Source organism: Furipterus horrens, unplaced genomic scaffold (assembly GCF_987537825.1).
Source record: "Furipterus horrens unplaced genomic scaffold, mFurHor1.1.pri manual_scaffold_7, whole genome shotgun sequence".
In the NCBI taxonomy this organism is placed as follows: domain Eukaryota; kingdom Metazoa; phylum Chordata; class Mammalia; order Chiroptera; family Furipteridae; genus Furipterus; species Furipterus horrens.
The window spans coordinates 1,111,284-1,130,179 of NW_028327177.1; the positions used below are offsets into that span (position 1 = coordinate 1,111,284).

The window sequence follows — 18,896 nt, forward strand, 5'->3', positions numbered from 1 at the left end:
GAAAAAAACTCCAACGCCTGGAGATAAGTCTGAATTTTAAGTTAGAATCATGTGACCTTTTTCATCCTCTGTGGGATCCTGAGCAATTTCCGCATCGTTAAATAGTCTTCAAAACCCAGGATTTTTACTCATTCCTCCTCTATTTTTTGAACATGGACCGCTATTTTAAAGCCGTGAAGAATCCTTCTGAATTTTTAATGCATTTCTCGTTTTTTCCACAAACTGAACTTCTGGAAGTGGGGTTCTTAGCCGACGAGTGTGCACTCCTGGGGGCCTGAGCAGGGTGTTCCCTCTTGGGATGGTTGAGGGGGTGCTGTCCCCCAGGGGAGGGGGCGCTGGGGACCCTGAGGAGGGACACCTGCAGGCCCCCCCCCCCCCCCCAGGCTCGCGGGCGGTGCAGCTCCGGTCTGCCCACCGGGACAAGGCCCCACCACCCCCCTAGTGGCCAGGATGGACCGTCCAGGGAGGCCGAGGGCAGAGGAGGGCCCCGTTCTCTGGCAGGTCCTCATCGCCCTCTGTGCCTGGCTGCCCGTCCTGGTGGCCCTGCCTGAGCTGTGGACGGAGGGGCAGGGGGGGTCAGTGTGGTTGAGGTGGAGGAGGAGGAGGAACTGGACATCGGTGAGCGAGCCTGGCTGCCTCCCTACAGCCCACTGAGCCGTGGGGCGCCCCGGCCCCGGCCCTGGCTCCCCCTCTGGGGCCTTTGCTTCCCAGTGTGAGAAGGGCGGGTCTTAAGCTTGCCTGGGCAGAGGGGCAGCCATTCCCAGCCTCCCCTCTGGGGTCTCTCTCCCCTGACCCTGTGGGGCGCAGTGGGCCGACGGGAACTTCGGGAAGGGCTTCAGTGAGCGGGAGGGAGGGAGCCCTGCTCTGCAGCCTCTCAGGGCAGGCGAGGTTTTCTGCGGAGGCCTCGCTCTTCCGCACCCCACTTTCAGCACGGCCAGGGTCACAGCCTTCCCTGTCCCCGAGAACTCGGGGTCCACAGCTGCCTGGGGCCACTCCCGCCTCACCTTTGTGCACCCTGCTCTGGGGGTACTGACCCCCGCGACAGCACTAACGCAGGCCCTGATGCTGTTTGCGGTCCCCGCGCCTGGAGCAGCAGGTTCTCTGTTCTCACCCAGGGAGCTGCAGAGCCCCAGCCCCACCCCGCCCCGTGCTGGGCTGCAGCGGGGCCTCAGGCAAAGCCAGGCCACCGAGTGCCGTCTCCCCCGCCCCCGCCAGGTGGACAGCAACTTTGGCAAATGCCACCGGTTCTCATGCAGGCCATGCAGTTCGGTGGTAGGTGCCGCCCCGAGGCCACGGCACCACGGATCCCCCCCAACACGCCCCAGTGGGCTGCCTGCAGGGTGGACGCGTGTTTCTATCGGCCGGGCTCTGGGCTCCTGTCCAGGTCGCCCCCGTGCCTGCCCCCGTTGCCCCCGTCGCCCCCCGCGGCGGGGACCCTGCAGGACTACTTCGGCAGCCTCTGCCGCTGCTTGAAGAAGGCGGCGTGGAAGTCTTCAGGAACCGTGAGTGCAGGTCCCGGGACCGGCCTTGCCCCCGCCCCCGCCCTTCCTCCCCTCCCTCGACGCAGGCTGCCCCGCCGGCTCTGCCAGCCGCAAGTTCTACCAGAACTTCTTGGAAGACGTCCTCAAGCTGTCCCAGTGCGTGGCCCGGGGAGCCCTGGCTGCCGCCCTGCTCGCTGCTGTCGGGCTGTGTCCTGTGACTCTTCTCCATTACACGTGACGGAGCCCCTGGGCCCGCCCTGGCCCAAACCCCTGCTCCTGGCCCTGACTGGTTGGGGACCTGAAACCCCCCTGCTGGCACCAGGCCCAGAGCCTCTGGGCGTGGCCTTGATGTCCCCAGACCTTATGGGGCCCCATGGTCCCTCCTCCCCAGCTTCCAGAACCTCCCACGCGCCAGCCTTGGTCCAGGCCCCCAGCCTCCGCTCCTGCCCCCATCCCGAGAGGAACTTTCTAAATGTACATCACAGCCCACGCCCGCCACAGCCTCGGAGCACGCAGACCTGCTGGTGACTGTTCCCTCAGGGGTGGGGGCTGAGGGCAGGCCCCCCACGGGCCCCCTGCTTGTACCCTCGTCCTCTGCCCTGGCCGGGCATGAACGCCACCAGCAGCCTCCAGCTGGTGTTTAGGCAGCTCACCTGGGTCCCCTCCTCCAGGAAGCCTGTGGGGGCCGGTGGGAGGGCACATTCCTACTCCGGTTCCCCTGCCAGCTCTGCGTCCCATCACCAAGCTGTGTCTCTCCCCTCCCCCCCGTGAAGCAGCCCCCAGCACCTCCCACCCCTCCTCTTTCCTGTTCTGGCCCCCCAGACCCACACTCTCACCCACTCAACAGCCCGTCAGCTGCTTCCCCTGTAAGGACGGGGGACTCTGAGCCAGGAAGGGGTCTGGAGGGCAGAGGCAGGGCGGGCTGGCGGAGGAGGAATCCAGGGAGCGGACAGGGCCTCGGAGGTCACGGGCCGCCGAGCTGTCCCAGAACCCCTACTTCCAGGCCACCCCACCCACCATCTGCCTTTCAAGGAAGTTCTGGTGGCGGAGAGGAGGAAGGGAATGGGGGTGCAGCCTCCCCGGGTGGGGTGCATATGCTGTTCCCAGAGAGCCATATTGAGCCCATAACACCTCCCCTGCCTTCCCAGATGGCTGGGATCTGACCTCACCCCCCCATCTCACTGAAAGGCCAGAGTTGGGGTGCCAGGAGAAGGCATGTAGGAAGCTCACCCTGCCCTCCTAGGGAGGTCCTGCCTGCATGTCCCTGGGATTTGGGGAGGGGTCTGAACTCATCTTAAGATGCCTCATGTTAATACAAGTTTCTAGACCAGTGAATCTTAGGTCCCATAGTTCCTACTTCTGGGGTCCCAGGTGCTCTTTCTGGCCCCGCTGTCCCCAGCTGGGGCCTGGTCATCTAGCCTGAGCCTGACTTACCAGGACTTGGCCCTGCCCCTGCCCTCGGCCAAGGGCCCTCTGTGTGTGTGGTGGGGCGGGGGGTACCCGCCAGGAGGGATGCTTGGCAGCAGTGCTGCTGGTTGGCTTGCGGAGACCTTGCCTCGCTTCCGGCTCTGCTCAGGCCTTATTTGGAGCTGGTTCCGCTCGCCTGCCGCAGAGACTGGCACACTCGCCCGCTTGGGCACAGATGCCCCACCCTCCTGGTTATTTTTAGGGCCTGAAAAAATGCTTGGGGTGCCTGCTGCTCCCCACGCCGGGAGAAGAGCGGAGTCACAGACTGTTAGACCGGGAGGGGTCTCAGTCACCTGGCCTGCTCCCTCAGAGGGAAACTGAGCCCTAGGTCTGGGGCAGCTCCTCAGTCATGCCTCCAGGCAGGACACCGGTGGGGGGAGGGCAGCCAGGCCAGACCACCTGTCAGAAAGGGCAGGGGCATAGCCAAGGAGGGGGTGGGTGGCAGTTTCTGGGCTTCCTAGGAGGGACACCAGCTGCCCTGTCACCTCAGGGAACTGCACAGGGTGCCCTCATGCCAGGACCCTCAGGAAGCCCCAGGGAAGTGGCAGCCCTGGTTCAGGAGGAGGCCACCATGAGCTGGCACTGGGGAGTGCTGGGCTGGGAAGGGCACTGCCAGCGATGGAAGGTTCTGGAACAAGTCCTGGAATGCAAAACACACTGGATTTGCTGCTCTCTGGGGAGAAGCCCCTGTGGGATGCAGGCACTGGGGAGGTGGGGGCCTGGGCAGGTGGGGGCTGGAGGGTCTGTCCATCTTGAGTGAGGCCAGGAGGAGCCAGCAGCACTGGGGAGCCCACTGGGGGTGACAGAATGGCCCAGTGGGCGGCGGCAAGAGTAGTCCTTGGGGAGGAGCTGCATCCAGATCTCAGGGCCGTGGGTGCTGATGAAGTGCTCCGTCCTGCCAGCACCCCCCCCCCCCACCAGGTGACACAGAGACTCTAGTCATCGTCCTTATGAATCTTTCCTTCCTTCCATCCATCGAGTCATCCACCCATCCTCCAGATGCTCCCACTCTGTGGGGGTGAGGAACTGGGTGCTGAGCTGGTGATAGCCTCATTTCAACCCAGAAGCACCACCATCAGCATGGTAGCTGCCGTTGTGGGCATCTCAGCACCAAAATCACTCCCCCCCCCACCATCACCACCACCACCACCATCACCATCACCACCATCATCACCACCACCACCATCACCAGCATCACCACCAGCATCACCACCAAGATCTCCCGCTCACCATGACCTTTGGCTGGGCATCGTCCCGCCTCTCTAAGGCATGGTGGTGCTGCTCAGGGCAATAGAAGGTGGCAGAGGAGGTGGTCTTACCTTCATTGGTCACAGATGGTCAAGGAGGATGGTGACCTGTGCTGGTGGAGTGCATACCCAAGCAGGGCTTAAGGGTGTTGACAGATCTTGTGGGAACTTTCCTGGTAGGCTTCCTGCACTGCTAGCCAAGGAGGGGACAGCAATCTCTGTAACTAGTCACTGTGCTGGGCAGTCATGGAGCACTGAATAGCTGTGAGCATGGGGCCCAGGCAGGACAAAGGATGTTGCCGCTCCCGGAAAGACACAGACTTCTTGGAGGGAGAAATGAGGATTGAGGGAAAACTGGAGTCTGGTCACACTCTGACCCCTGACCCTAGTCTCACTGAGCCCCAACCCTTGTCACACGCTGAGCCTGACCCCAGCGGCTCCCAGGCTGAGTCCTGTCCCTTACAGGCAGAGCGTGTGGTTTGGGTCTATCTTGTTTGTGCTGGGCTTTGTTTTGTTTTCTAGTTTTCCTGTTGCACGGGGCACTGGGTGTGAGCAGGACAGGGAGGTCGGGGAGCTGGCAGGACCCTACACTGTCACCCCTGCACGAGCACAGCCTCCCAGACCCTGGCCCGCTGCCCTGGGCTGCGTCCATCAGGCCTTTCTCCAGCTGCCCTCCCGTCCCAAGGGGCCTCCAGCCCCACCTATAAGGGCCGGGGGTGCAGAAGCCCGCAAGGCCGCAGCCCTCATCCACCCCCCGGGGCTGGAGCAAGAACAGTGTGTGCGTGAGGTTGCACATCCCGGGGGGCACAAGGGGTTCAGATGAACTAGAACCACCGCGGCTGGGCCAGGCTGGCTGCCAACCTCACCAGACGTCTTGGCTTTTTGGTGCGGTCAGAGCTGGGGCTGGGCCCTTGGCAAGCGTGGTCTCTGAGCGCCTCCTGCTGCGGCGGCCGCAGGCCACCCTCCCCGCCCACTGTGCTGTCCCCTCCCACAGGGTCACTGCGGCCGGCCGCTCACTCAGGAGGCAGCAGCACGCACCCCCTCCCAGCTCCGCCTGCTGGTGAGACTGGGCAGGAGGGTCACAGATGCATCCACACGGGCGGGATTCCCACGAGCTGAGCCCCGAACGGGGCCTGAGCAGGGATGGGCAGGTTGTCCCGAGACCCCAGGCCAGGCAGCCGGACGCTCTGCCCCACCCGCCTCCCTTGTCATCCCCATTGTGTTCCTGTTGAATGACCTGCGCCGGGGCCTGCAGACGCTGCCCCCGCCCTCGCCAGGCTGGGGCCTCCGCTCCAGGCCTTAGGCTTCCAAAGGCCCCGGGGCTCCTGGGCGGGGCCTCGCCTGCTCCCCGCTGGGCTCCCTGCAGAGGCTCGGGCTGCCCCTGCTGGAAGCGCGGAGAAGTGGCAGGACCCGCGAGCGCGTCGGCGCGGCTGCCCTGCTCGGAAACTGAGTGGGGGCCCCGGGGTGTGAGCAGGGGCTGGACCAGGTGTAGGCGTAGCTGTGGGTGTGTTCACGTGGGTCCCTCACACCTGCCTCTTTGACAGTGGGGGTCCCAGGGGGGAGGTGGGTGGGACAGGGGATGCAGAGGGGGCAGGGGTTCTGGAGGATATGGGCCCCCCCAGGGGAAAGGAGGGAGGAATCCCAGCCGCCGGTGCCTCTCGCCTCCCCACGCCCTCCACCTGTCTCGGGGGGACCCTCCGGCCATGCCCCAGGGCCCCAGGAGCCAGATGCCTGCCCCTATGAGCCTCGAAGTCTGAGGAGGGGAAGAGGTGTAGGGGCCCCCAGCATCCTGGGCTCCGCTTCAGGGTGGTCCCTCACAGCACCCCTGGGAGATGAGGGCTGCCTGGGGCCATGGCCCACTTTGGGGGTCCCCAACACGGAGCAGCGCACAGGGCACCGTGAAGCCCAGGTGCCAGCCAGGCCTCCCCAGCCCTCCACTGGGCAGAGTGACGAGGCTGGTCAGCAGAGCCCAGCCCAGCCTTCGTGATGCCCAGACGGAGCCTCACAGAGGAGCTGTGGGTTTTTAATTCTTTTTATTGAAGAAAAGAAAAGGAGAGAAAAAATAGATTCCCCACCCCTGCTTCGTCCCGGAGTGGGCCTCTAGCCCTGCCAGGGGCAGGCAGGGGCGAGGGCTGTGCTCCCTGCCGGGTCGAGGGGGCCCGAGCCCTGGAAGGGCGTGGGGGCTGGCTGCTTCCCGACGGAGGGGCGTCTAAAAAACGGGGCCGGGCCGGCCGGGCCAAGCTGGCTGGTCCTCCGTTGCAGCGGCTCAGGCGGGCATCCTGAGGGTGCTGGCCGCACCCGGCCGGGCCATTGTCCACGCTGCCCGTCCGACCGCCGCGGCTGGGTCCGAGGGGCAGAGTCTGAGGCACCTTCCGGTCTCTGGAGCCCTGTGCCCCTGGGGCTGCCACCTCCTGTCCCGTCTGGCTCTGGTCCCAGCACTGCGGGCCTCCACCTGGCTGCCGCCCGCGTGCCCTGAGGCCGGGGCGCGGGCCTCGCCCGCCGCCCTCGAGTGCATTGGTGCCCGTCCTGCGGCAGGAGCAGGCAGAGCGGCATCCCTCCTCCGTGCCCGGTGCGTGGCCACCACCTGCCCGCTCAGACCTCGGTCTGGAGGTCAATGACGTCCTGGCCCACCAGCGGGATGGTGGCGCCTGACTTCTCCCACTCCACGCTCCGCAGCTCCAGTGGCGACGGCGGCAGCGGCTCCAGCTCCTTCTTCACCCACGCGGGTGGCCCGTGGGCTTTCCGGAGGCTCTCCCAGGGCCGCTTGTTGGGTGTCTGCTGCTTCTCTGGCTGCTGGCCGCCAGGCGGGGTGCACGAGGGCAGACAGACAGGGAGGGAGGAGAGGGCGCAGACGGGGTCAGAGCAGGGAGTTGCGAGCAGGACGCAGAGCCCTGCCTGGTCTGCACAAGAGCTGCACCCGCACCTGGCTCAGGGCCTGGGGTAGCCTGCAGGAGAGGCCAGCGGGAGGCCCCGGGCTGCTCACCCCGCCCCAGGGCAAGGCTGGACAAATAAGGAAGTGAAGCGGGTGGGAGGAAGGCACGAGAAGGTCTCGGCTAGAAGCCTGCCCTCTGCTGCCTGGCCCCACCCCCGCGGGGTCCCACCCCGCCGCCCAAGGCCCTGCCACCCCCGGACCTTGCTCTCCGGACCCAGCACCTCCTTGTCCTTCTCCGCGTGCTGCAACTTCCGGTTCAGGTCCTGGAACATGTCCTGGTGCCGCTTCCGTGTGTGCATGATTTTCTGCAGAGAGAGGATGGGCAGGCGGGAGTCCGGAGCCTGGGGGGGCGGCCCTGCCCTCCGCCCGCCTGCTGTGGGCCGACTCCTGGGGACCAGGCCTCCCAGGCCGGGGTGGGGCCCTCCTCCCCAGGCCTTGCCTTGCCTGCTGGACCAGCCTGAGCCGCCCGGCCAGAGGCTCAGAACATACCTGGCCCCAAGTGTTTGGGGGAAGGGACACGAGGACCCACCTCAAAGTCCAGCTCTGCATACCGTGATTTCCGCCTCTGTGGGGAGAAGGGGTTTGTGCACACGTGTGAGCAGGTCCCTAACGCCTCCCTGACCCCAAGTCCTGGCCTCTCCTTGCCTGAAGGTGGGGTAGCAGGAGCCCCCTGACCCCGTGCCTGCCCTTGGGGTGCTGGGCCTGGCTGCGCCCACCCCCCAGTCTCTGAGTCCACATCCTACCAGCTGAGCAGGGCTTGGGGCAACTGCAGGTTTCGGGGCTGACGAGCGACCGCCCAACCACAGAAGGGCTAGGCCCAGCGGGTTCCGGTGCAGGCTCTGGGTCCTTGCACCCTTTGCAATGGGGGAGACCATCCTCCGGGGACCACACCCTGAGGGCCCACAGGGCCAGGGGCCGTGTGGAGAACAGCGGATGCTACTTCCCTTAGGCTGAGCGAGAACACCTAGGTCCGAGGCCCGGCCAACGGAACTCTCTTGGCTGGTGGGGCAGCGTGCTGGCCTCCCTGACACTGGCTAAGGACCCTGACCCCCACCCCAGGCGGTTCTCACCTCCAGGGAGCTTACGGACAAGGGGGTGACGTTCTCATTCTTGGTCCCTGGCCCCATGCTGGACCCCGGGTGGGCGGTGGGCTCCCCGGGGTCCCCCAGGCTGGGGGGCGCTGGCTCCAAGGTGGGCGGTGGGGGCAGAGGCTGCTGAGGGGGTGGGGGTGGCGGCGGTGGGGGCGGTGGGGGCTGGGTGGGGGGTGCCTCGGGGGGCTGGCGGGAGGGTGGGCTGCGGGCAGAGAGGCTGGCGTCGGGCGCCATGCTGAGGTGGATGAGGCGTGTCTGGGGCATCTGGTCGATGTGGATGCTGTACTTGGGCTCCTCTGGGGGCTTGGGCCGCAGCGTGGCCGAGGCCGTGGGCAGGATCACATAGCTGGTGTCCAGAGCCTTCTCCTGGGCCCGGCTCAGCTCCGAGTCCAGCTTCTTGAAGATGTCCCCATCACCCACGAAGGAGGACTTGGGCGCCCGGCTCTTCTTGAGGGTGAGCGAGTGGTTGGGGAAGTCGGGCAGGGGGCCGCCCGGGCAGCGGGGCGAGCCATGCACGTGCAGCTTGGACACGTTGGCCGGCAGGCTGTTGAAGTTGGGGGGCGGCACTTTGGCGTGGGCCAGCTTCAGCTTCTCCTCCTCGGACTGCGGCGGCCGCTTGAGCGTGCCTGTGATGGTGGCTGTGCGGCAGGCTGCGATGTCCTTGTTCAGCACTGAGGGACAGGGGCGGGGTCAGAGTGGCCTGGCCAGGACCCGCTGGATGTGCCCCATCCCCCTCCTGTGTGTGGTAATTTCCCATGAGGCTGGGACACAGGGTGTCCCTCTGTCCATCCCCACCAGAGGACAGATGGCTACCCACACACTGCCCTTCCAGAAGCTGGGTGGCCTCTCACGGCCCTGAGGGGACCCGAAGTGCAGGCACACAGTTCCTCAATGTGGGCAGGACAGCCTGTTCCTGGGTGCCCAGCGCCCCCTCTTCCGTTCAGCTGCAGGGGCATTGGGCTGTCGTGACCTCTGACCTGGGCTCCAGCATGTCCCCCCTCCCCATCTCGATCCTACCAGTCAATTCAGCCTGGGCTGGCCCTTGACAAGCCCAAAGCTGCCAGGTGTGGCTGCCCACCCAGCCCCACTCGGGGGCCCGTCCTCAGGAAGCCTGCTGCCCAGGTGGCCCGGCTCCCACACCACACCTTTGTCCAGCCCCGGGCCCTCGTCGTCAGCACACAGCCTCCGGGCAGCCCAGTGCCCACCCCACCCCGTATCTGCCCACACAGGGTCCCTGCTCCCTGTACGCAGTGCTTGACTGTGTTTGTGAAACGCCCTCCTAACCACTCTCAAACCTACAGCCACCAGCCACTCGTTCAGGAGGCCACGGGCCAGGCTGGGCCATCTTCCTGATGAGGAAGGAAATGGAGGCTCAGAGGCTAGGACCAGTCGACAGGGCGGGGCTGCGTCCCCCAGAGTCCCAAGTCTTGAGATCACTTCCCAGGGAGATCGGCTAGATAACATGAGATTAAGACAGGGGTGGTTCCAGCTCCTTTTCTAATCTACAGATCAGCTCCTCCAGGAAGCCCTCCTGGGTCTACCTGGCAGCAGTTGACACTCCCCGCCCAGGGCTATCCCAGTCAATCTCCGGGATTGTCTGTAGAGAAGGTATTCTTCAAATATTTGACAGACTAGAGGGTAGGTGACCGCCTGGAAAGACAGTCACCTGTCACTTCCCCAGACCCTTGGCTCACAGAACAATGACACTGGAGAGGCGGGGGCTTTCTTTTATTGGACAATTAATTCCCTTCTTGCCCTTGCTTCCAGGAAGCTCAATAGTGGGTTTCTCTACCTGCTTTCCTCCTGCTCCCACTGATGTGCCCCCCTTGAAAATTCACCTCGCTCCTCCTCCATGGTGGGACTAGCAATGAAGAGATGAAGGCAACACGGAACATGAGCCCTCGAGGGAGAGCAGGTGGGGGTGAGTGACAGGGGAAGGTGGGGGGGGGGGATGGAGCATGCCCCGCCTCACTGTCCCTGCGGGAAAGAGGGTGGAGGCCGAAGACTGGAAGTGTCTGTGGGTGCTAAGGACGGAGGCACAATGGGGAGAGGGTGGGGCCGAGCAGGGCGCCCCAGGAGATCCTGTCCAGGGCTAAGAACTCCACCAGTGCAGATGCCCTGTGCCCCACAGACCCTGCCTGCAGCCCCAGGGACACGGGGGGCTGGGGGCACTGGTGCACGGCAAGGTCTGGGTTAGGCCCAGACCCAGGGGAGGGCCCGTCAGGGGCAGTGTGCCCTCCCCTGGGTGGGCTGTGGGAGGCAGGGTAGGATGAGGACAGACGAATGAACAGACAGACGTACAAAGAAAAGAAGAAAAGCAGTGGGCCCGGGCGAGGCCACCTGTCGCTCTCACCTGTCAGGCGCTCACCTGATCTACAGGCCAGATCCACATCCTTCTCGAAGTCGGTCTGCAAGACAGAGACGGGGCCAGGTGAGGGCCTGCGGGCCTGTGGGCGGGGCCGGGCTGCCGCAGACACCACGCTGCCTGGAGGCTGATGGGGAGGGCCACGCTGCAGCTGCAGCCACACCTGGTACGCGCACGTGTGCCTGTGCGTGTCTGTGGTGTGTGTGCATACTCCTGAGGGCAAGGGGGGGGTCCACACGTTCAGAGGTGCCCATGTGCTGACATGTTCCCACCAAGTGAACTTCTCAAAGGCAGCCACACCTGCATGCTCTGGCCTGCATACACACGTGCATGCGGGCATGCATGTGCTTTGTGCACAGGTGCACGTGCACACATGAGCATAGGTGTGCGCTGTGCGCACACAACGGCATACCTGCATGCCACGTGCATGTGCAGACACACATGTGCATCGCATGCATGTACACAATGCTAGCATGCCTGCACACCTCACACATATGTGCACGTGCGTGCATTGTGTTCACGTGTGTACGCACACGTGAGCACGTTCTCTCTCCAGGGCACTCACAGATTAGCTGGAAAGTGGGAGGCTGGTCCCACTGCAGCTCACTCCTGTCCTTGACATCTGGCCTCAGTCTCCCCTGCCCCCTAGTGAGACCCCCCCTTTGCTGTCCCTCACATCCCTCCACTGGGGCACCAGAGCCACCTGCAGTCCAGGCCACCACCTGCTGAAGAATGGGGCATGGGGACCTTCAGTCCTTGCTGCAGCCTGGGGGGTGAGGACACGGAGGCTGGCCGGCCAGGGAGAGGCAGGGCAGGGTTGTGATTCAGATGTCCAGTGCCAGGGAAGGCATCAGCTGCCCCCTGGACAGTGGCCATGGTCTCTGCCACATGCAGCACCCACCCCACCCCAGGCTAGGAGCCGGGGAATCCAGCTCAGCCACCCCAGGCCTGTGTGTGACCTTCTCCAGGGGCAATATGGCCCCAGGGAATGGTCGGGCCTTAATCTCAAACCTGGAGGTTCCTTTAGCAGAAAGGCCACAAAGTCTGAGGTCAGAGGTCAGGCCAGGAGCAGTGACAGGCGTCCAGGACCTGGCCCCCTCCACCTCGGCCCCTGCCCTTGCCCCGCAGAGCACCAGCAGCCCACCCAGGATGTCGCCAGCACCTGCCGAGTCCCTGCCTGGGATCCTGACAACACTGTGAAATGGCAAGGCACCCCGAAGACAGATGGGTACCCCCCACCCACCAGGGGCACCCAGGTGGACAGCAGCCGCAATGACTGCAGGGAAGGCATGCAGGGCACCACCGGCACTGGAACAGGCAACAGGATGTGGGTTTGGGGAGGCCCCCCCGGGAGGCGGCCGCTCAGCGGAACATACAGGTGAGCGGGAGAGGGCCGGGGTTTGCAGGCAGAGCATCTGGGGCTGGAGGGCCTGCAAGTCAGTCCCAAGGGGGACGTGGGGGAGGACAGGAGCTGAGACAGGGCCGGGACACAGAGGGTGGTGTCTGACCGAGGACACTGCTCGTCCCAGCCCCACCCAGACTCTCCTCAGCTTGACCTGCCGGTCCCCAGACACGACCAGGGATTTTGCCCTGGGGAGCCTGTTTCCCCAGCCTCCAAGTGGCTCAGAGCTCCTCATGCCGAGGCTTTGGGACGAGGTGGCTCGGAGGCGGCCTGCGCCCCAGCCCCAAGCTTACCATGAGCTGGGCGTGGCCGTTCTGGAAGGAGCCCCCCGAGTCCCCGTTGCCCTCCTCCTGGCGGTCCACCACTCGGCACTTCACGGCGTCCTGCACCTGGGGAGGAGAGCACCGGCGGTCAGTGGCAGCTCCCGTCCTCGGGCACTGGGCACAGTGCCAGGAGGGAGGGTGCCCCATGCAGGCCCAGCGGCTCATCCGAGTCTCTGTGCCCCTTTGGTGAGAACCTCAAAACGTGGTGCTCCAGGTCCCTGAGTGGGAGCTGAGGGCCCTCCTGGCCAGAGCCGGCAAGAACCTGCCATCGGGCTGAGGAGGGTTGCATGGTGTCTGACCTCCAACCTACCCTTTGTCACCACGGCCTCCCCTTCCCAGACTGTCCAGACCTGTCGAGGGGCCTGGCCCTCACTCGCCTGGGTGACGCCTGCCTGAGCGTCCCCACGTGTCCCAGTGGGGCCGAGGGTCTGTGGGAGGACGAGCCGCATGTTCCATCCTGGGGGCCAGGACTCTTCCGAAGGCGACAGTCAGGTAGTCCTTCCAAATCCACCTTGTTTTCCAACTCCCCCCCTGTCCTTGGTGGGCCATGGCCTCAACCCCACCATCCACAGCTTCCCAGTCCCCCTTCGTGTTTTTAATTCCTATGCGCTCTGTCCTCTGAGGTTGCCTTCTGTAGCCTGCTGCTGCTGTCCCACGGGAGCTGGGCCACCAAGGGCGAGCGCGGCCTGGGAGCCTCGTCAGTGTGCGGCCGCCTGGGCTGCGATCCAGGGGCAGCTGCTCCGTGCGGGGCTGTGGCTACAGAGGGGCTGTCACGGGACCATGGACACAAACCGATGAGGGGCCAGAACAGGGGACATGTGGGCATTTCCTGTGATGATTGTTCGCTCTTGTTGCAGGCCGTTTTCAAGTCCTTCAGAAGGAACCCTCAGGACCAAGAGAGGCCGTTCTGATGACAGACACTTGGGGTCTGCATCCTGCCTTTCCCTGTGGTTGGAGTCCCTGGAGAGGGGGGCTCCCATCTTCCCAGAAGGTATGAACCCAGGGAGTGCGGCTGGCGGGGTGACCAAGGTCAGCACACGTGTTCCCCCGATGTATGGCCTCCGCATCTTCAACGGCAGAGGCGCCCCAGGCCCGTGTCCGGGGGTGGGGGCATCGCTGCCAGTTCAGGGGGGATTGAAGCTGCTTCCTAACAGATGGGGATCAGCGACTGCCCTGCCGGCCTTCCCTCGGGGTCCCTGGGAGCCCCCCTGCCGAAGCTCTTGGGCCTCCCACTGCAGCCATGCGCTGGGCTGAGCTCCGATTCCTGTCGTCCCGGGCTTTGTAGCTGTCACTTCATGCCCGTCCTCTTTGTCCTTCCGAATCCGTGCGCTTGAACGCATCTCTCTGCCGTCTTCCAGGAGGTTCCAGGGACGCGGGATCTGCTCGCCCACTGCCACCCCTCGGCCCCTGCTGACGTCCTCACACTGGCACTTTGCGCCCCGCCAACTCGTGCTCCCCACTAGACCCTGCGCTTGGCCTCGCTGCTCTCCACGTGACCCCAAAGAAGGACCACGTGCCTCGGTGTCCCGATGTGTGACTTTTCATGTTTCAACCCCTCCAGGATTGGGGATATCACCCTAATCCTTGTAGCAGCTGGGACGTGGCGGGCTGGGAGCCTTGTCTAGCCTCCTCCGAAGAGGTCCAGAAAACGCCAGAATAGGAGTCTCAGCTGCCACGCATGCCGCTCACCTCTGGCAGCTCCCGCGGGCCCACCCCGCACCCCAGCGCCGCCCGGGGCCCACCTCTCTCCGCAGGATGCAGTGCACCATCACTATGACGAAACCCTCCAGTGAGTCGAAGACAGCGAAGAGGATCTGGAAGAGGGCGGAGCGGCGGTCGGTGACGGCAAGCACAGCAGACATCCAGGTGAGCGCCAGCAGTGGCAGCACCACGCACGAGCTCCACAGCGAGGCCCTGCGGACGGGGCGCGTCAGGGCTGCCGGCCGGGCTGGGTCTGCTCTGCCCGGGGCTCCCCCCCCCCCATCCTCTGTAGAGACCTTCTCCTGAATCAGCCTCTGAGTTTTGCCAGCAACGCTGGCTCCCAGGGCAGCTGGGGACTTGGGAGGTTGGTACCCGGGTAGGGAAGGAGCTCTCTGGCACACCCCAGTTCCTGACTGTCCCGGAGGCCCCTGGAGTTCCAGCTCCCAGGCCCCCCCACCAGGGGTTCAGGGCCTGAACTGCAAGATGGCCACCAGGAGGGGTGGCTGGCCAGGCCTCTGAGCTCTGGACAGGCAGAGGGCAGGAGGCAGAGGGAGAGGCTGGCAGGGGAGGCGACAGGACAGACACGGGTGGGCAGGTAGGGCACAGGGCAGACGGACAGGAGCGGAGGCTGACAGGTGCTTGCTTCCTCCTCCAGGGAGCCCAGCTCCGCCCACCCCAGGGGAGGTGCTGCCTCTGCCCCAAGGCCCCTCCCCGCCCCTGGGCAGGCCAGGCCCTTCCCTGAACATCACAGGCTTCACGCATGGGGACGAGCCGCGACGCCACTGCAGGGGGCTGCTGCAGGCTCAGAACAAGCATCAGCGGGGGTTTGGGAGACATGGCCCATCTTGGTCACTGTTTGCCTCTCAGGGTAACGGTGGCCTGAGGACCGAGCCAGGGTGAGCTCTGCCCCCCAGGGGCTCGGAGAGCTGCCGGGGCGCCTGTCCTGATCACCGGGGGCGGGGGCCGGGGGACAGACCACTGGCTCCCTCCTCCCTCACAGCACACGCAGAGCAGGTGGGGCAGGTGAGAGGAGGGGCCCAGGGCAGGGCCAGCAGGAAGCAGCAGGGGACACAGGGCTGGGTGGACACAGGCTGGGAGGGCCTGGGGTCCAGCCAGGCCGAAGACCTCAAACCAGAGAAGCCTTGGCCAGGGGTCCAGGGGCAGAAACTACCCCCAGACTACATGCCCTGCCCTACAGTCCAGGGCCCAGAAGGGGCCCAACTGCAAAGACTGGGACCCCCTGTACTCACTTCTAGACCAGAAACTTGCCTCCTAGCCCCCACCCCCACCCCGTTCTCCTCCTCAGCCCAAGACCAAGGCCCCCAAGCTCAGGCCCATTTCTTCCCCAGGAGGGAGGCCCTGGGCCTGCCCCGACCCAGGGCTTTCCCCGGCTCAGGGACAGCTCCTTGGCCACCCACCGGGTGGTCTGGGCCAGAGCCAGGAGTCACCATGAAGCCACCCCTTGTCCCCCGGCTCAGCATGGGCTCCAGACCTGGACCTCACACCCTTCTGCTCACGTCCCCGCCCCAGACAACCTCAGGGTCTCCCGCAGGCCCCTCTCCCGTGGATCTTCCTCAAACAGCTGCCCTGCCAACAGCACGGCACGAGACCAGCGCGGGGGAGGAGCAGGCCGGGGGAGGGGTCCTGGGACCCCACCCACTGGCTTCCCTCCTCACACAGTGAGGAGCCCCCACGCCCACCCGCGCACGCTGCTGGGCCTGCACTTGGCACGGAGCCTGGACAAGCAGGCCTCCCGGGGAGACGCACACACCTGGGCCGGCTGTCCTTCGCCCCTTCCCGGCCTTGGGCCTCCTCTGCCCCACCGTGGCGGGTGGGCCTGGCAGTCCCCTCACTTCTGAAGCGGACCTTCTCTGGCCAGCCCCCCGGACATGCCCTGACCCCCACGCGCTGAGCAGGCGGACAAGAGCCCCTCAAACGCCTCATCCTGTGTGAGTGATCTTCCCTCGGGCCCAGGCCTGATGTTCCCAGCCTGACGCCTCTGCGCCGGCAGATGGCTGAGCTTGGGGACCCAAAACTGCTTCCTGCAGGCTTTGCAGAGGCCTCAAGGAGGAACCCACGCAGGCCCTGGTGTGACCGGAGGAGACGGGCCGTCGCCCTATGTCCCCTTTGCAAAGCCAGGGGCCCCCACGTGGGGGGCGGGGCTCTGAGCCTGGGCCGGAGTTGGGCAGGGCCACGGCTCCGACGCGCGGTGTGACCACGTAGGGCGCGTCCCCCGGCTCTTGGCAGAGTCCCCACATCTCAGGGCGAGGTGCTGTGCTCTGTGGAGACCACGTGTGAAACACAAAAAGGGCCACGCCTGAGCCCACAGGGCAGAGCACTGCAGGCTGGCCTTGCGTGCCGACCGGCGCAGACCGGCAGGAAGGGGCTGCCTCTCCCGCGAGCCCCAAGCCAGGGCCCCGGACCGGGACCACCTGTGCCCACGTGCTGCCTACAATCCTAGGACCAGGGTCCAGCTCAGGGACACGGGGGTCCCAGGGTTAGGGACGTGTGTGCCCAGATACAGGATCGCACTCCCTCCAGGTGTAGCCTCCACCGGGACCCCAGGCCCACACTGTCCTGCCCTGCTCACAGCCGGGGACAGTAAGTTGGCCGCTGGCCCTGCCTGCCTGTCACCTTCACATACACCGCCACACACTCACCAACACGCAGGCACACACATGTGAACACACGGCACCCACTCGCACACATACATCCATGTGCAGTCACACACACGTGCTCTCCCACATGCTCACACCCCCACCCCCAGCCCCCACACACGCTCCGAGTTCTGCTGGCCCGGGCTGTAGCGCACCCATGGCCGCCCTGCCCATCGGGCTCCCTGCCCTCTGCGGCCCCAAGAAGCCCTGGGGGCGGGAAGGGGCAGCGGGCAGCAGAGGCCCAGGACCCCGGGGTGAACAGCAGGGATGACAGAAATGACAGGAAACGCTTCCAACAAGCCAAGTGGGACTCAGAGGAGAGCAAGGCCTGGCGGGCAGGGGGTCCTAACACGGCACGAGTGGTGGCTTCGGAGGTGGCGTCGGCCGCAGGGAGGGCTCCACACTCGACACCTGTGGGGGCCCCCTGGCTGCAGGCAGAACCGAGGGCTGACCCAGCGCAGACACGGCTCCCGCAGCAGCCATGGGGCTCATGGGGGCAGCCAGAGCGCAGTGCAGCCCAAGCCCCGGGGGCCGGGTCCTGCGGGGACGGGGTGGGGTTCTGGGGAGCGCGGGAAAGGGGTCTTGGGGGGATGAGGTCCTGGGAGGGAGTGGAGAGGGGACCCTGCAGAGACAGGGACAGGGCCCTGCGGGACTGGGGATGAGGTCCTGCACGAGAGGTGTCCCTGGGTCTCTTTCCACCTGAGGCCCCAGAGCCTGGGGAGCGGAAGGGCTGGGCTGGCTCCCATGCGCTCAGGGCCCAGCCCTCCACCCACGTTTGCACAAAGAGGCAAAACCCTTGGACGAGGCCACTGCCACCTGCTTCTAGTCACCCCCGTCCTGGTCTGATTATGCACTGCCCCACCCAGTGGGGGTGTCTGAGAGCGACGTGGGCAGTGGCCCAGAGGGCGTGCTCTGAACACGCATGAGGGGACACGGGGGTGGGCGGGCTCCCTCCTGTCTGTGGGGCAGGGGACCCTGCACAGCTGTGGCAAGCCCAGGCCTGTCCCCGAGTCCAGCCCTCAGTGCACAGCGGGAAGGGGCCGAAGAAAGCAGGCAGTGGTTGGACACGCAGGGCTCTTGGAACCACCTGAGCGGCCCACCCCTGCGCCGCTGGCCACCTGCCTGAGCCTCCGTCTGATGCAACATGGGGACAACACAGAGCCTGCCTCAAGGGGGACCGTGGGGCGCATCCCGAGTCACTCAGCGGGGCAGTGCGCAGACGCGGGGTCCCCTTGCTGTGGGACACGTGCGTGGGTGGCTGTGCTGTGGGGATGGGCCAGAGCAGACCTGCCAGTCCCACTCCTCCGACCGCCAGCCCGAGGCCAGGCTCCCAGCCACCGCAGGCACTCAGGGGCCACAGGGCTCCCCAGGGCAGGTTTCTGACCAGGACCAGGGTCCCCAGGGGTTGAGTGCCTAGAGCGTTTGCTCATGGGGGGCGGGGAGCAAGAGGAGCAGGATGAGCGGGAGAGAGAGAGGAGACAGACAGGCTGAGCAGACTGGCACGAGGGGAGGGGGAGGGGGACCCCGACGCAGACACCAGGCAGGCTACGGAACAAACAGAGCAGGTACAGGCAAGGTGAGGGGCTCAGGGGACGGGGGCAGGACAGAGGGGGCTGGCCCACCTGCTGCCGGCCCCCGCCATGACCTGGGGCTCCTGTTCTCTGCAAGGCTGAAGGGGCAGCACCCTCCCCAACACCCCCCCCCACACTGCTGGGTGTGGCCCAGCCACTGGGGGCCACTGCAGTGCTATGGACCCTCCGGCCAGAGTCTGCCCTCTCTGGGCTCCCTCCTCAGGCCGAAGGCCACCCGCACCCTCCACTGCCCCTTCCTCCAGTACTGAAGGCACCACAGGGTGGGCACCCAACCCCGAGGCGGGCGAGGGGAGGTCTGGCAGAGGAGGGGTCCCCGAGGACCTCCTAGGACCCGCGCCTTGTCATGGACTGGATGGAGAGACTGCGGCACAGCGCCGGGCGCCCACACACAGCTCTGCACCTCCGGCCCCTGCCTGGGCTCGGGGACGGGTCGGCTCTGGTCCTACCCTGCCCGCTCCTTCAGCTTCTTGTCCGTGATGCCGTCTTTGGACACGAGCTTGTTGAACACCAGGATCCCGATGGCCATGTTCACCTGCCAGGCAGAGGCAGCGGTGGGAGCGCCCGTGCGTGGCTCTGCCGCGGTGCCCCCGCTGCCCAGCCCGGGAACAGGCAAACCCACCACGCTCAGGCCCCTCACC

At 65.7% G+C, this 18,896-nt stretch overlaps 1 protein-coding gene across 1 annotated transcript in view; it reads right to left on the bottom strand.

The window, feature by feature from the left end:
* Positions 1 to 6,209: 6,209 nt before the first annotated feature.
* Positions 6,210 to 18,896, bottom strand: part of ADGRB1 (adhesion G protein-coupled receptor B1) — a 67,750-nt gene continuing 55,063 nt past the window's right edge. Inside the window, exons 24-31 of the mRNA XM_090283309.1 lie at positions 18,705 to 18,790; positions 14,051 to 14,222; positions 12,279 to 12,374; positions 10,572 to 10,626; positions 8,198 to 8,889; positions 7,657 to 7,692; positions 7,328 to 7,432; positions 6,210 to 6,988 (exon numbers count right to left, since the gene is read on the bottom strand). Of these exons, the coding sequence (XP_090139435.1) occupies positions 6,788 to 6,988; positions 7,328 to 7,432; positions 7,657 to 7,692; positions 8,198 to 8,889; positions 10,572 to 10,626; positions 12,279 to 12,374; positions 14,051 to 14,222; positions 18,705 to 18,790 (1,443 nt within the window). The 3' untranslated portion in view covers positions 6,210 to 6,787. The remainder of the gene's footprint in view (positions 6,989 to 7,327; positions 7,433 to 7,656; positions 7,693 to 8,197; positions 8,890 to 10,571; positions 10,627 to 12,278; positions 12,375 to 14,050; positions 14,223 to 18,704; positions 18,791 to 18,896) is intronic.